Source organism: Xiphophorus maculatus, chromosome 22 (assembly GCF_002775205.1).
Source record: "Xiphophorus maculatus strain JP 163 A chromosome 22, X_maculatus-5.0-male, whole genome shotgun sequence".
NCBI lineage: Eukaryota > Metazoa > Chordata > Actinopteri > Cyprinodontiformes > Poeciliidae > Xiphophorus > Xiphophorus maculatus.
The window spans coordinates 8,438,806-8,451,335 of record NC_036464.1 but is presented as its reverse complement, the minus strand read 5'-3'; the positions used below and the strand labels follow the sequence as shown (position 1 = coordinate 8,451,335).

Genomic DNA, 12,530 nt, shown 5'->3' with positions numbered 1-12,530 from the left:
TATTTCACTTACAACATTGCAAAAAGTTTTGTTATAAGTGAAATAGTCGGCCGGCAGAAATTGTTTCTTTTTTTTTTTTTTTAAATCAACCTGGGCTAATTAAGGAATTATTTAGTTAAACAATAGCACACTTGAAATCAGGCAAATCTAAGATATCTGAAACTAAATCAAAAATACTTCATAAAATGTTTTTGCAGTGTATATTTTAGGTGTCATGTCTTCATTTAGAATACATCTAAATGGCTAACAGTTAATGAAAACCCAGCATTTTGACTCTTAAATTAATAAAAACAAGGCTTTTTAATACAGAAAAGTTATGATCCACATCATAATGGGAAAAACTGCTGACTTGATGGGTTTCCAGCACAGTCACTGACACTCCCCAAGGATGGTAACCTCATTGCTAAAGCAGCTGGCTACAGAGTGATGCATGCAAACTCCTTTGAAAGTTTGGCAAAAGGAAAAACTGTGGTAGAGAATGATGCACGAGCAAAGACCATTCAAATGCTTAGGGAGATTCACAAGGAGCCCCACAGGACATAAACTACAGCTGCTAGAAGTAGATGTCAGAAGTGTCTTATATGGGACTAATAAGACAAGGATTGGACTGTTGATTAGTGTCCAACAGTTCTCTTAAAATGAAAATAAATTTTGTATTTTGTAAGGCAAAGAATCTGAGTTGCTTGAGAACCATTGTGAAGTTTCAGTGACAATTTGGGTACCATGTCACCTGCTTGTCTTGGTCCACTGGGTTTAAAAAAGAAAAAAACTCAAGTTCAAGACATTAAGTTTGACAGAATTGGGACGTTTTAAGTACTTCCCCTCTTCTGACAGGCTTTATAATGATGCCGATTTCCTCTTCCAGCAGGATCTGGTGTCTCCCCAAACTGCCAAAGGTTCAAATGCTGGTTTATTGCTTTAAGGCACTCGAGTGGCCTGCAAACTGGGCTGACCTCACCCCCATGGATCCTCTATGAACTTTAGGTCAGCAGGCTGATGAGACACACCAGACCCAACAGTGCAGATGACCCAAAACCAACCATTAAAGCAACCTGGGCTACCACTACATCCCAGCAGAACCACAGCCTGAGCTCCTCCATGCAGCACTGATATAGTAACTAATGCAAACCCCAGAATATATAACCATACTTTTCTGTATTAAACATTCTTTCTCATGTTTCTTTATTTGCTGTACACTATAATCAAATTAATTAAATTTATGAAATAATTTACCTTTTCAATGATATTCTAATTTAATCTCAGAACGATCTATAGAGGATAAGACTTTCTGAATTTCCATGAGTGAAAGTATACGCAGCAAAAATCGATTTTTTTTGTGACAGAAAAACAAGACACTTAAGCAGACATGCTTTTCAGTACATTTTACTTATTTTGTAACATGAATCTTCTGCCTTTTCTGAAGAGCCTTTTGGGATGCTTTGTCAGTGGAACCTGAGATCAAAAAACTCCATTACGGGAGCAGATAAGCAGTATTTTTCCTTTTTTTTATCTTTTTTTTTTTTTTTTTAGTTTAACGATGTGAAAACTTCCAAATCCTAAATAGAGAGGAAAAGAAAATACAAAAGAAAAACATCTCTAAAAAGACAAATAACCGAAGACAGAAATGAACAGTGTCAAGGTTAAGCTATTTGTCTCTCGCTACAAGAATGAAGTTGACAGAACAGAACTCCCTCGCCGGAGAAAGGAGATAACAGTGGGTGCCATTTTAGCCCAACAGACGGGTGTGCAGGGTAAGAAGTGATGAAGTGTTGGGCGGTCCGGAAACTAAGTTGGGCTGTCGGCAAAAGGGAAGAGGAGGGGAAAGAGTACACAAAAACTGAAAACACATTTTAGAAAATAAGACTGAAAGTGAGAATATGCTTTATATATCTATTTATATATATATAAATGTGCAACAGTGATAAAAGGCACAATAGCACAGTGTGTCATGCTTTGCTAGTTTCCTGTAAATTAGCATAAGAGGTCATGTGAGTCTGGGGGTTCAGCCTTCAGTCTGAGTTCCACTCGGTTCAACAAGGTTTGCATTAATACTAGATGTGGAATGAGGCGGGAATTACCTTAAAGCAGCAAAATATAAATGTAATTTACCATGAGCAGCAAACGCATCACGCTGCATATTGTCAAGTTTCTATTAAAAACTCATGCTGCTTTTATTAATGATTAATGCCCAATCAGCTCCTGTGGCCAATCTGCAGAGTTATAAAGCCTTGCAAAAGTATTTACGCCCTTAAATTTTTCAAATTTGTGCCTAAAATTGAAGTGTGTTTTATTGGTATTTTATATGAGCACAAAGAAATACATTATTTTGAAGTAGGAAGAACGTTATGCATAGCCTTCAAAAACAGTATTGCACAACCACAAGTCTACTAATAAGATAAGATGGACCAGGCAGAAGCAGCCACGAGAACCAGAGTAACTCTGGAGGAGCTGGAGAGACCTGCAGCTCAAGTGGGACGACCTGTCGACAGATTCACTCCACAAATTTGGCCTTAAAGGAAACGTGGCAAGAAGAAAGCCACAAGAAGTCCCATTTGTCATGTAAGGTTATTGCAAACACACAGAAAAATGTGTTCTCGTCAAATGTGGTTTAAAAGCAACACTTGTAAACACTTTAAACACACTCCACCTGCACAACAGGCTTTGGGGAGGCTTTTCATCCGCACACAGGGAAGCTGGGAAAAAACATGGCAGAGGCTGCAAAAGACTGGGGACCGAGGGGGAAGTGTGCCTCTACTGAGAGAACTAACCCCAACAATTTATGTCAGAATGGTCCAGTCAAAGAATAGAATTAAATGCGATTGAAAATCTAAGTGATTATCAAAGATCATTTCCATCCAATCTGACAGAAATTAACCCATTCTTGAAGGCTGCATGTTAGAAAAAGATAACATTAAAATATCATTAATAAATGTTGTAATGATGTTATTGATCACAACTGACCCACATTTTCTCTGCTCTCCTTTGACCAGTAAGCTCTTTAACAGGTGGTGGAAAATAAAGGAGACTGAAAACCCATCCAAATGTGTCATTGGCAAGCAAAGTTTGAATGCATTGCCATTGAAATATACACTGCTGTCTAACACTTCAGTCTCCATATGTGCAAAGCCAGTAGAAACATACCCTATAGACCTGCAGGGGAAGGGAAGGTGGCTAAAACCAAATCTATGCCACATTTCTTAGACTGATTTTTATTTGTAACAATATTTTTTATTGATCTGATATATAAAATACAATAAAATACCTTAACAATTCAAGTGGGGTGAATAATTTTGCAAAGCATTGTAAAAGCAACAGTCCTCTTGGGCATTTGTGCTTCAGTATTTCCAAACCTTTAGCCAATGAATTCAAAATGCAGCTGGTAGCAATATCTCTCGGTGTTCTGTTCTGGGAAAAGTTTGACAGATCATTTTGTTTTTGAGCAGATTTAGAAAACTTTGACCATCCACTATGTTCTGATTTATAACAAATTTAGACCAAACCAATTTTGAAATAATTATGACATGGAACTTTGAAAAACAAACTTTCAAAAGTAGCCAAGACAGAAATTGAAATGTGTTGTGCAAAACTTTTTGGCATTATTCAGTCAAAAACAAGAAGCTGTAATTAAAAACCTCCTTCACAGACGTGACATGTAATCTTTGAAGATGGTGGTCATTCCAGCTTGGCTGCTTTGTTTGGATCGCATTGGAAGAAAGCTCTACTCAATATGTAACAAAAACATTTTACAATTCAAGGAAAAAGGAAAAACAATAAGTAATCACTTCAGTGTGAAGAGCGAGTTACTACAGAGATCCAAGAGGGAAGTGTAAACTGTAACTAGAAGGTGCCAGAGTCAGGATTTGATTACATTTCTGTGGCATCCATAACTGCAGCGAGGTGCTGAAAATGTCATTTGTAATGCCATAAACATACGACTGGATCAAAGGATTAGTGGTACGTACATCGATCTACAGGCCAAACCATGTTGACAACCTCAGAGCCAAACTGACAAAGATGCTACTCAAATCTACACACTAATCCAGTTAATACTATCACATCTATCAAAACTTCTATAAAGTAAAAAAAGGTTCAAATATGAATAAAATATATATATTAAACTAATATTATGATTATGTGTGTGTTTTGGGTTCTTTTTTTGGTTTTATACAGTAGGGTCTAAGTGTACTTTGTCGAGCGCAGCCCTTTTTTATGCTGTATAGCGGTAGCAGTTACCTATGACACGGTTTCCCAAGTTAGCGTAGCAATAGGCCTAATGCAGTCAGAAGACTCACTCCATCCTCATCTAGGAAGAGCTGAATATTCTCCAATAACATCTGCAGTTTTATTTAAATTGGTATTCTTCAGGGGGGGGCAAGTTATAAGAGAACACATCATATTCAAATAAATCTTTTTTTTTTACATCTCTGTTGCTCCTCATTGTTGAAAAAAAAGGAGGGTCTAAGGGATAATGCAAAAAGAAAGATTTGCTACTCCCAGAGCTTCCTCCAACCCAGTCACCTCCATCCTCTCCTGAAATTTCACTGCAACAAAAAGATCGGAAGACACTTCAAACTAAGAGGCGGGTGGAGAAAAGCGAAGAAGAGCTGAGGGACTTAAGGGAAATTATTTTATTGGCTTCAATTATCTAAGTTTTTCCTGCACATAGTGGGCATTACTGAGGGAGTTGGGGGGCATCGGGATAGGAATTGGAGAATCATGGGTCAAGGTTATGGCATTAAGATAGTAAGGGCAGGGTGGCGGCGTTCCAGTGGCCCCTGCAAAAGCTGACCTCAATGAACGATGAGCGCCCCAGCAGCATAACTCACGGAGCTGTCCTGCCAGTTCCTGCACTGACTCGACTGGGCGTAGTTCAGGAAAGAAAAGTTCATTTCTAAACCAGACTTCCTAAGCTCGGCCACAGCCTGCAAAACAGAAACAGATCGTTAGTTTCTAAATGATGGTTTGCAGGCAGACAAAATTTTGCAAACATTGCTGTGACCCTTCCTTCATCATACTCCTTGAACTTTCTAAATTGCATTAAGAGACAATCAGTCTTTGTTATTGGGAATCAATGTGATAAAACACAAAGTGGTGTTTTAGCACAAAAATCTGTTAAAATCTTAAAATAATTGAAAAGTTTTTATTTCTCTCCGTTTTGGGAGTCTCCCTGTGCATGCATGGATTTTCTCCAGGTACTCTGGCTTCCTCTCAGTGTAAAAATTAATTGATTTTTTTAAATCACCTGAAGGTGTCGGTGTGTGTGTGCTTATATACACAAACTAGATAAAAACTTAATTTATTACCATCTTAACAACAACAATATAACAGTTTCTCAATAAGTGTAACATTATACCAACAGTTTTCTCATATCATGCAGAAAGAGTGTTAGTAAAACTTGGATATTTAACCAGCAATGAGAATTATTCACTAAAAGTCAGTACTAAAACAGTAGATTAATTGTTCAGCTGTTCTTACATTTAGCAGCACTCCAATAGGGTGACGTCCACAGATGGTGTTACGGTACTTCTTCAAGTAGTTTGTGAAAGAAATAGGATCCAGTTGCTCTATAATGCCCATCCCCTACAGAAGAAGAATAAACTACATTTTAAAAAATGTAGGCCAAACCATGTTGACAGTGTAAAAAATAAAGGTATTTTTGGACTTTATGTTTTCTGTCATTAGGGTGTTCAACAAAAGCAAGGGAGAACCTGCCCTATTTTTAGATTAAAACATTTTGGATATGCCTTCTAATATGTTGATTTTTATTTAGACAAGGAGGAATTCCTCTTTGTCTTACATTCAAACGTTTATCTCAGTTTGAACAAGCTCTACCATTTTCACAAAAAAAACAACTTTTGCTGGTAATACACAATATGACTAATTGCTTTAATATGTATGTTCAATCATAAAGAAAGCCTCTTGAAAAAATATACTAGAACATATCTTTAATTCAACCATTATTTTAGTTTTCTCCATAAAAACATAAGCAGCAGCAAGTAAAATCAATATAATCTAAAGGTATCAACATTATTTCCATATCCGGTAAATAAGATAAATTTAGTACCATTTTTGCTAGAGCTCTTCAATCTACTAATACATTCACATTTTACCCTGTCTTTCTAAGTAGTTACCATTTTATCAAGATGCTCAATAGATCTGTAGATCTCTCCTTGAGACTCGTCGTAGTACGTGTAGCGAAACCGCTGGCCTTCAGCAGAGAAATTAACAAAATTAAAAAATTGATTCTTTTGTCATGCTTGACACAAACTCAGTGAAAATGTCAGCATTCTTTCAGTTTCTGGTACCTACCCCAGTGGCAGAAGTCAGAAGAGATTATGAAAAGGTTAGTAGGATCTGCCAGGTATTTGCTGAGCAGCCTCCCATATTCCTGCTCCTTAGACTCACTCAGAGCACCCACAAGCACAGGAACAATGCTGAACTCATCTTTGTGGCTGCAAAATCAGATTAAAAGAACAACTCGAGTTGCACTTTAGACACACTCTGTACAACAGCTTCATGCATACAGAAATCAAAGGTTTTTCTACATAAAGAACCAGAGTACTCTGTTCAATATCTTGCATAATCCCTCTTTAAGCCAGTCACCACCCGAAGTAACAGAAGGTTTTATCAATTATTCATGTGAATCAGTGTAATTTGGATTACACCAAACATAAGGGCACCGAGAAGCAAAACAAAAAAAAAAAAGAATTTCATATTTTGCTTTGCAAAGAGTTGAAAGAAACAGAACATAACTGGTATTATCCATTAGATTGCTAGATGACTTTTTCTCCACTTATCTGCCATGTTGCAGGACATTAGGAGTAACAATATACCGAAGTCAATGACTTGATACAATCTGCAGGGTTTCCTTAGACAGTTTTTAAACTAATTTGAATAATAAACTGAGCTTACTGCACTGTTTGATTACTAGAATCATTTGGAATGTATGTATGATTGAATTGGAATGATCTGTGTAAAGGGTCTCAAGACAACACTTGTTGTGAATTGACGCTATATAAATAAACTGACTGGAAAAGCACTATTGGACACAATACAAAAACATTTTCAAGTTTCGTTTTCCTTAACTGGAGACAAAGTGCAGCACAAGCCAGACAAGACTGTAGCAAAGAGCAAAGTGCTCAACAGCCACTGTGCAACGCTGATGGAAAAAGGGTGTGACTGGTTCAACAATTTGTAGATGCAAGAGGAATCACAGGTGTTTGTTCCATTTTGCTCCTCTGCAGATTTTTCAGGTATGCAATGAAAAGCTGTTTGCCTCTGGATGCTTCATTCCAACTGTGCTATAAGTCATACCTACTTTGAAGATTGATAATTTAAAGTAATTTTTTCTACTATATTCAGAGCAGTCTTTCTCAGAAAAACTGAACAGTTGAACGAAGGTCTGTTGAGTGGTATGTTGCGTGTTGAGAGCATGGTTAACGTGGTTTTTGATGTTTGCGCAGCTAATAGGTGAAGTTGGGCCTGGGCTCCAGGATGAAGGAGGAAAGTGTGAGAATCAGTAGGAGACATTCTGTGATGTTATACTGTAGTTCTATAATCTCCATCTGGATGTGTGCATGTGCCTTCTCCACAAGAAAAGCATATGGATAATGTTTCTACACTTCAAAGTCAGCAAAGTGCCTTACGCACTCATTGTGCGGAGTCATTAGATATCAGCAAAACTGCACCTGACTTGGGGCTGACTTGGTTTGTTATTTCTTTGCAATGCAGAAAATGTCACAGTCAGATCAGCGATTAGCTTATTGTGATGTATTATTAGACATGTAAGATGTTTGCTAAATGACACATTATTTCATTGGATGGATACAACTGCATCCCAACCGAGATTTGTGCTTTATGCTATACATATACAAGGGGAAAATGTGGCTATGCGTCTCCACTAAACAAAGTTTGCCAGCAGAATGTCATCCATATCTCGTTTCCACTGAGCAGTACAGTTCAGTGTGGCGCTGTACATCATTTTATGGTCCTACACATTCAGGAGAGCGTTTAAGCCTCCAGTTGGACTCTCACTGGTCATGCGGGGTTCAACCCAAACGCCTCACATGGAGTTCTATTAAAGCAATGACAAATGTAAGTCTCCTCTTTGTTGCAAGTAGTGACATTTTCTGTCCCTCGTTCAATAAAGTGTGTTCTGCAGCGACGCCTTAGTTGTACTGTAGTCCTACGGACTACAACTGAAACAGGGTAGGATTGTTTCAGCTCTGATCAGTTCTATGGGCCGCTTTTACAATATAAACCGACAAAATTGCGTACCGAATCAACTGGCATATTGATACATTTCCACTGCAATGTATCAACATGCTGAGTCCCTACTCAGAAATGATCTGAGCAGAGACTTAGTATAGAAAAAAGGTTACAGATGGGAGGCAGGACTATTTAATTTACAGGAGCCTGAAGATGGAGTTTTGTGGAAAGAGACTGCTAAGCATTGTAATATTATTTAGTCATCCCGTCAGCTGATCATATTTTTTGCTAGCTAAAAGTGCAAAACATTATAAATCATTCTGTTTACAGCACACTGTGGTGAAAAACAAAATCAAACCTTCAGTCAAATTTATGTCCTAATGTTCTAGGAGGTTTATATCGGGCAAAATTAAAAACACCACAAACCCTGAACATCATAAATACATTTCTAAGAAATTAAGCTCGGCTGTGTGCATGTGATTTTAATTTCTTTGGACATAAGACTGCATGGGCAGATCAGTGAATAAGTAAAATCCAGCATTCTTCACCTGAGGCCAAAAATAAAATCCATCTTGTTGGAAAGATGTCTTCCACGTAATCTGTGCCTTGCTACAGCTTTGCAGGATTACTTCAATTCTTTGCATCTTGGATTAAAAATTGTGAAACTTTGCACCCTTCCCATGTGCATTACCTCTCCATGGCTTTAGCAGTGTAAGGCAAGTGCATTTCAATACTGTGCTCATCTTCATCTGTCTGCAGACTCATCCTCTCAAACAACCCGGTCTTCCAGAGGTCTGCGTAAACTGCAAAATACAGAGTTTAATTATCAGTGCACGATAAAGCTCTGGTTTGGCTTCAGATCAAATTAATGAGTACAATAAGCATTAAGATGTAAATAAAGATGACACAAAGAAATTTTTACCTAAAAAAATAATTAAAAATCACAGAATCAACCTTTAAAAATTGCTGAAGGATGTCTAACCTATCTGAGCTGTCAAATACAACTTCAGACTTTTCCTTTTCTATGTAGAGATTCATAATTAAAAAGAAGTAGGTCAACTTTGTTTTTATCTTAAAATATCCATTCTAGTATTACAGCTAACAGTTCAGATAAATCACTATGCTTCCAAGTAATTTCAATAAATATAAGCATACACCCGGTAAAATAATTCATACTCCTGGGCTTTTTCTCATTTTGCCAAGTTATAACCACAAAATTAAATACATTTTATTGAACTTTCATGTCAACAATCAACAATACAAAGTGTATAATTGTGAAGTGGAAGAAAAAAGAAATATGTTTTTCAACTTTATTTACAAATTACGTTCTGAAGACATTTATATATATATATATATATATATATACATATTGCTAAACCCCTAATGGATGTTCTTCAATCCAAACTCTCTGAATAAATCAGAAGCTGGAATACATTCGCACATAAGTCCTAAAGACAAACATATAGAGAAGAAGCAGAAATCACAGTTAGGAGTGAAAGCTGCAAGTACCCTTCTGGTCGATTCTCAGGTCATAGAGGGGCGTTCTATAGACGTCTGCAGGTGACAGGGCACAGCGGGAGAGGGGCACATGGTGTGAAGGTCCCAGAATGAACACCCTACGACTGAAAACCAAGAGGAATTTATCTCACTCGTGCCATTATCACACAAAGCACACAACCAGACAACCAGCACTGCCTGGTTGTGGTGTCTGGTTATTATCTGTTATCTACACAGCATCTGTTTGTTCAGTTTAAGTACTGAAGCACCTTAACCTCTAACCCTAAACGTAAGAGACTTTTATTTAACACATTTTTTTCTTGAATGAGGAATAAAGCCAGAAAGCTGAAGGGACTTACGTAACAGAGGGATCCACCTGCTTGTAAGCGTGTGCTGCACAAGCACCACAGTAGGTATACCCGGCATGGCTGCAAGCAGAAAACATGTTGGTAAAGCGTGAATACTATTTTCACATGCTCTTGGGATGATTGTCAGTGTGCGCTTACGGTGCAATGATGGCTCTAGCAGGTCTGATTGTGGACTGTGCTTGGGACAGCCAGCCCTCTAGTTGTGCATTCAGCTGGGATCCTGAAAAGTAAAACAAATAAATAACAATAAATATGGTGACGTGTGCAGAAGAGCAGATATATACAAAAACCACAGAAAAGCAGCTATAATAAACTGTAATTAGTTTTATCTAATTAGATTATTTGTTTGTTATTTTAATTGCATTTTGAGCTTGTGGTTTTATAATTGGCAGCCATCTCTGTGTTATTGCCCTTCCTGGCCATGTCTCTCTTGAAAAAGAGATTTTGAATCTTAGTAAGATCCATCCAATTAAATATAGGTTATAAATGAAAAAAATAAATATTGAAATTTCAATGATTTGATAAGAAAAAAATGCATGAGTAAAATTGTTTAAACGTAGGAAGACTGATTTTAAAAGGAAATGCATTATTGGATTTGTAATGTTAAAAGCTCAGCTAATAACATGAAAATTGAGCGTTTGCACTCTGCTCAGCACTAGTAGAAGTGAGTAGTAACCAGTTACATTACTTCAGTAACATTCTTGGAAAAAGAAAAATCTACTGGTAGAATTGGGTTTACTACACCATACTTTTATTTAAGTGTTATTATTATGAAGTATCAGTGCTTTTACTTGAATAAATGTCTGGATAATTTTCACACTGTGAAAAATATCACTAAATGAACAAACACAATTTAACAAAAACAAAAATGCTACAGACACACACCTACAGTTTATGTTAAATTGAGACTTGTTATTTATACACAAGCTTGTTCTAATCTTATTTTCTATCTGCCAGTTGGAGGCCCAATCAACATACAGTAAACACCATGCTCTGCCACTGGACATACAGTACTTCAGCCTGTTCTAACATACATTACTTCAAGTAAGTATTAGCTTCATACGTTTTATATAGAAAAAAAGACTTCTTCTGCCTGAATTTAGTTAGTAATCATGCTGTTCATTTGTATGATTTATTTTAATCTTTAAAATAACAGAACTTCCAAATAATATTACATCATATGTTGTGATCAGTCACTATGCACTCGAGTAGCATTTTTACCAAATACTTTTGTACTTCTACTCGAGTAATAATATGTTGAAGTAGTGTTACTCTTGAGGAAAAACTTGGGCTACTCCACCCATTCTTCTTTTGAGTGGAAACACTGAGCGGTTTGTAGGGATTTTTCTATAAGAAATAGCTCACGGTTTGTAAAATGGGGGAAGGGGTGCAACATGAAACTTCTGGTTTCTGCCAAGCCCTACCCAGTCCTTTGTTTGACGCCAGGGAGAATTTCAACACATTACCTAAGCGGGCCGGAGAACAACAAGAGACCATAATGACAACAGCTTCTCATACTGCTGAATGTTTAAAGAGCGCTGGGACTTTTCTAAGAGTGTACCAGTTAGCATGTAGGCCAAGAAGTTCTGCTATGTTAGCCATGTTAGCTTTGATTGACTTCAAAAACCCCATCAATGTAATTTTGCTCCCCGCAGAAGCCCGTCTGTTTACAGACACAACCAGAAGATACAGAGCTGAAGGAGCTTAAACTCACCGTGCACCTCATGGGGTGACACAGAAAAGGATCATCATATAAGATAAATGTTAGCCTATCGACTTTATCTTATCTTTATTTGTCGGTAATCAACGTCAGCGGAGGAAGATTTGAGATTAAACCGTTATTATATTTTGCAGGTTATACATCACAAAAAATAATAATAATAAGACACACAACCAAAGAAAAAACACGAGTTAAGATTCAGCATGCTAACGCAGACCGTGCTGAGCTGACAGTTACCCGAAGCTGAGTACCAACTCCCGGCGTGACTTGCTTCTCTGCACACCACTCGATTTGACATCTTGGTTCCCAAGCCGCCTATCTTGGTTCGCTAGATTCTCGTCAAACCGGGGGAAATGAAACAGAATTGTAAACTCCGGCGTTTGCCCACTGACAGATTACACAGCGCCTTCTGCTAGCTGACTTGAATAGACAAAGAGCACTCGGCAGTTGGACTGTAGAGACAGCTGGGCTAGCTAGCTTATGGCCTCTGTGTGGTTACCGGTTAGTAAGTTCAGTCAGCTCGTTCTGACAGCCCGGAAATGTAACCGTGGAATCTAAAAAGGCACAAATTACAAAATACCGTGCCAGTTTGAAACAATAACGACAACAATATGAAAGGTTGGAGCTGTCACAGTCGCTATCAGAGGATTACTGATTTGTCTGGAAAAGCCAGGTAAGGGGCGTGGCTGAAACTGTTATCAAAGTGACGCCGGGTATTTTGATTGGTTACATACAGA

The 12,530-nt window shown here is 37.6% G+C and overlaps 1 protein-coding gene across 1 annotated transcript; it reads right to left on the bottom strand.

Annotated features, from left to right (window-relative positions):
- Positions 1 to 1,367: 1,367 nt before the first annotated feature.
- Positions 1,368 to 12,508, bottom strand: memo1 (mediator of cell motility 1). The gene is made up of 9 exons (XM_005795122.3): positions 12,031 to 12,508; positions 10,212 to 10,293; positions 10,065 to 10,133; positions 9,718 to 9,830; positions 8,900 to 9,011; positions 6,310 to 6,452; positions 6,132 to 6,208; positions 5,476 to 5,580; positions 1,368 to 4,922 (listed from the first exon to the last, which is right to left on the bottom strand). The coding sequence occupies exons 1-9, from the start codon at positions 12,089 to 12,091 to the stop codon at positions 4,791 to 4,793; spliced, it is 894 nt and encodes a 297-aa protein (XP_005795179.1). The 5' UTR covers positions 12,092 to 12,508; the 3' UTR covers positions 1,368 to 4,790.
- Positions 12,509 to 12,530: the final 22 nt, after the last annotated feature.

What these genes read in the sequence shown, in the direction of transcription:
- memo1 (XM_005795122.3), bottom strand. Translation starts at nt 12,091, where the DNA reads ATGTCAAATCGAGTGGTGTGCAGAGAAGCAAGTCACGCCGGGAGTTGG. An exon ending in GAGTTGGTACTCAGCTTCGG is followed by an intron (nt 10,294 to 12,030) that starts GTAACTGTCAGC and finishes TTTACTTTTCAG; the next exon opens with GATCCCAGCTGAATGCACAA. An exon ending in TTCTGACTTCTGCCACTGGG is followed by an intron (nt 6,209 to 6,309) that starts GTAGGTACCAGA and finishes TCTCTGCTGAAG; the next exon opens with GCCAGCGGTTTCGCTACACG.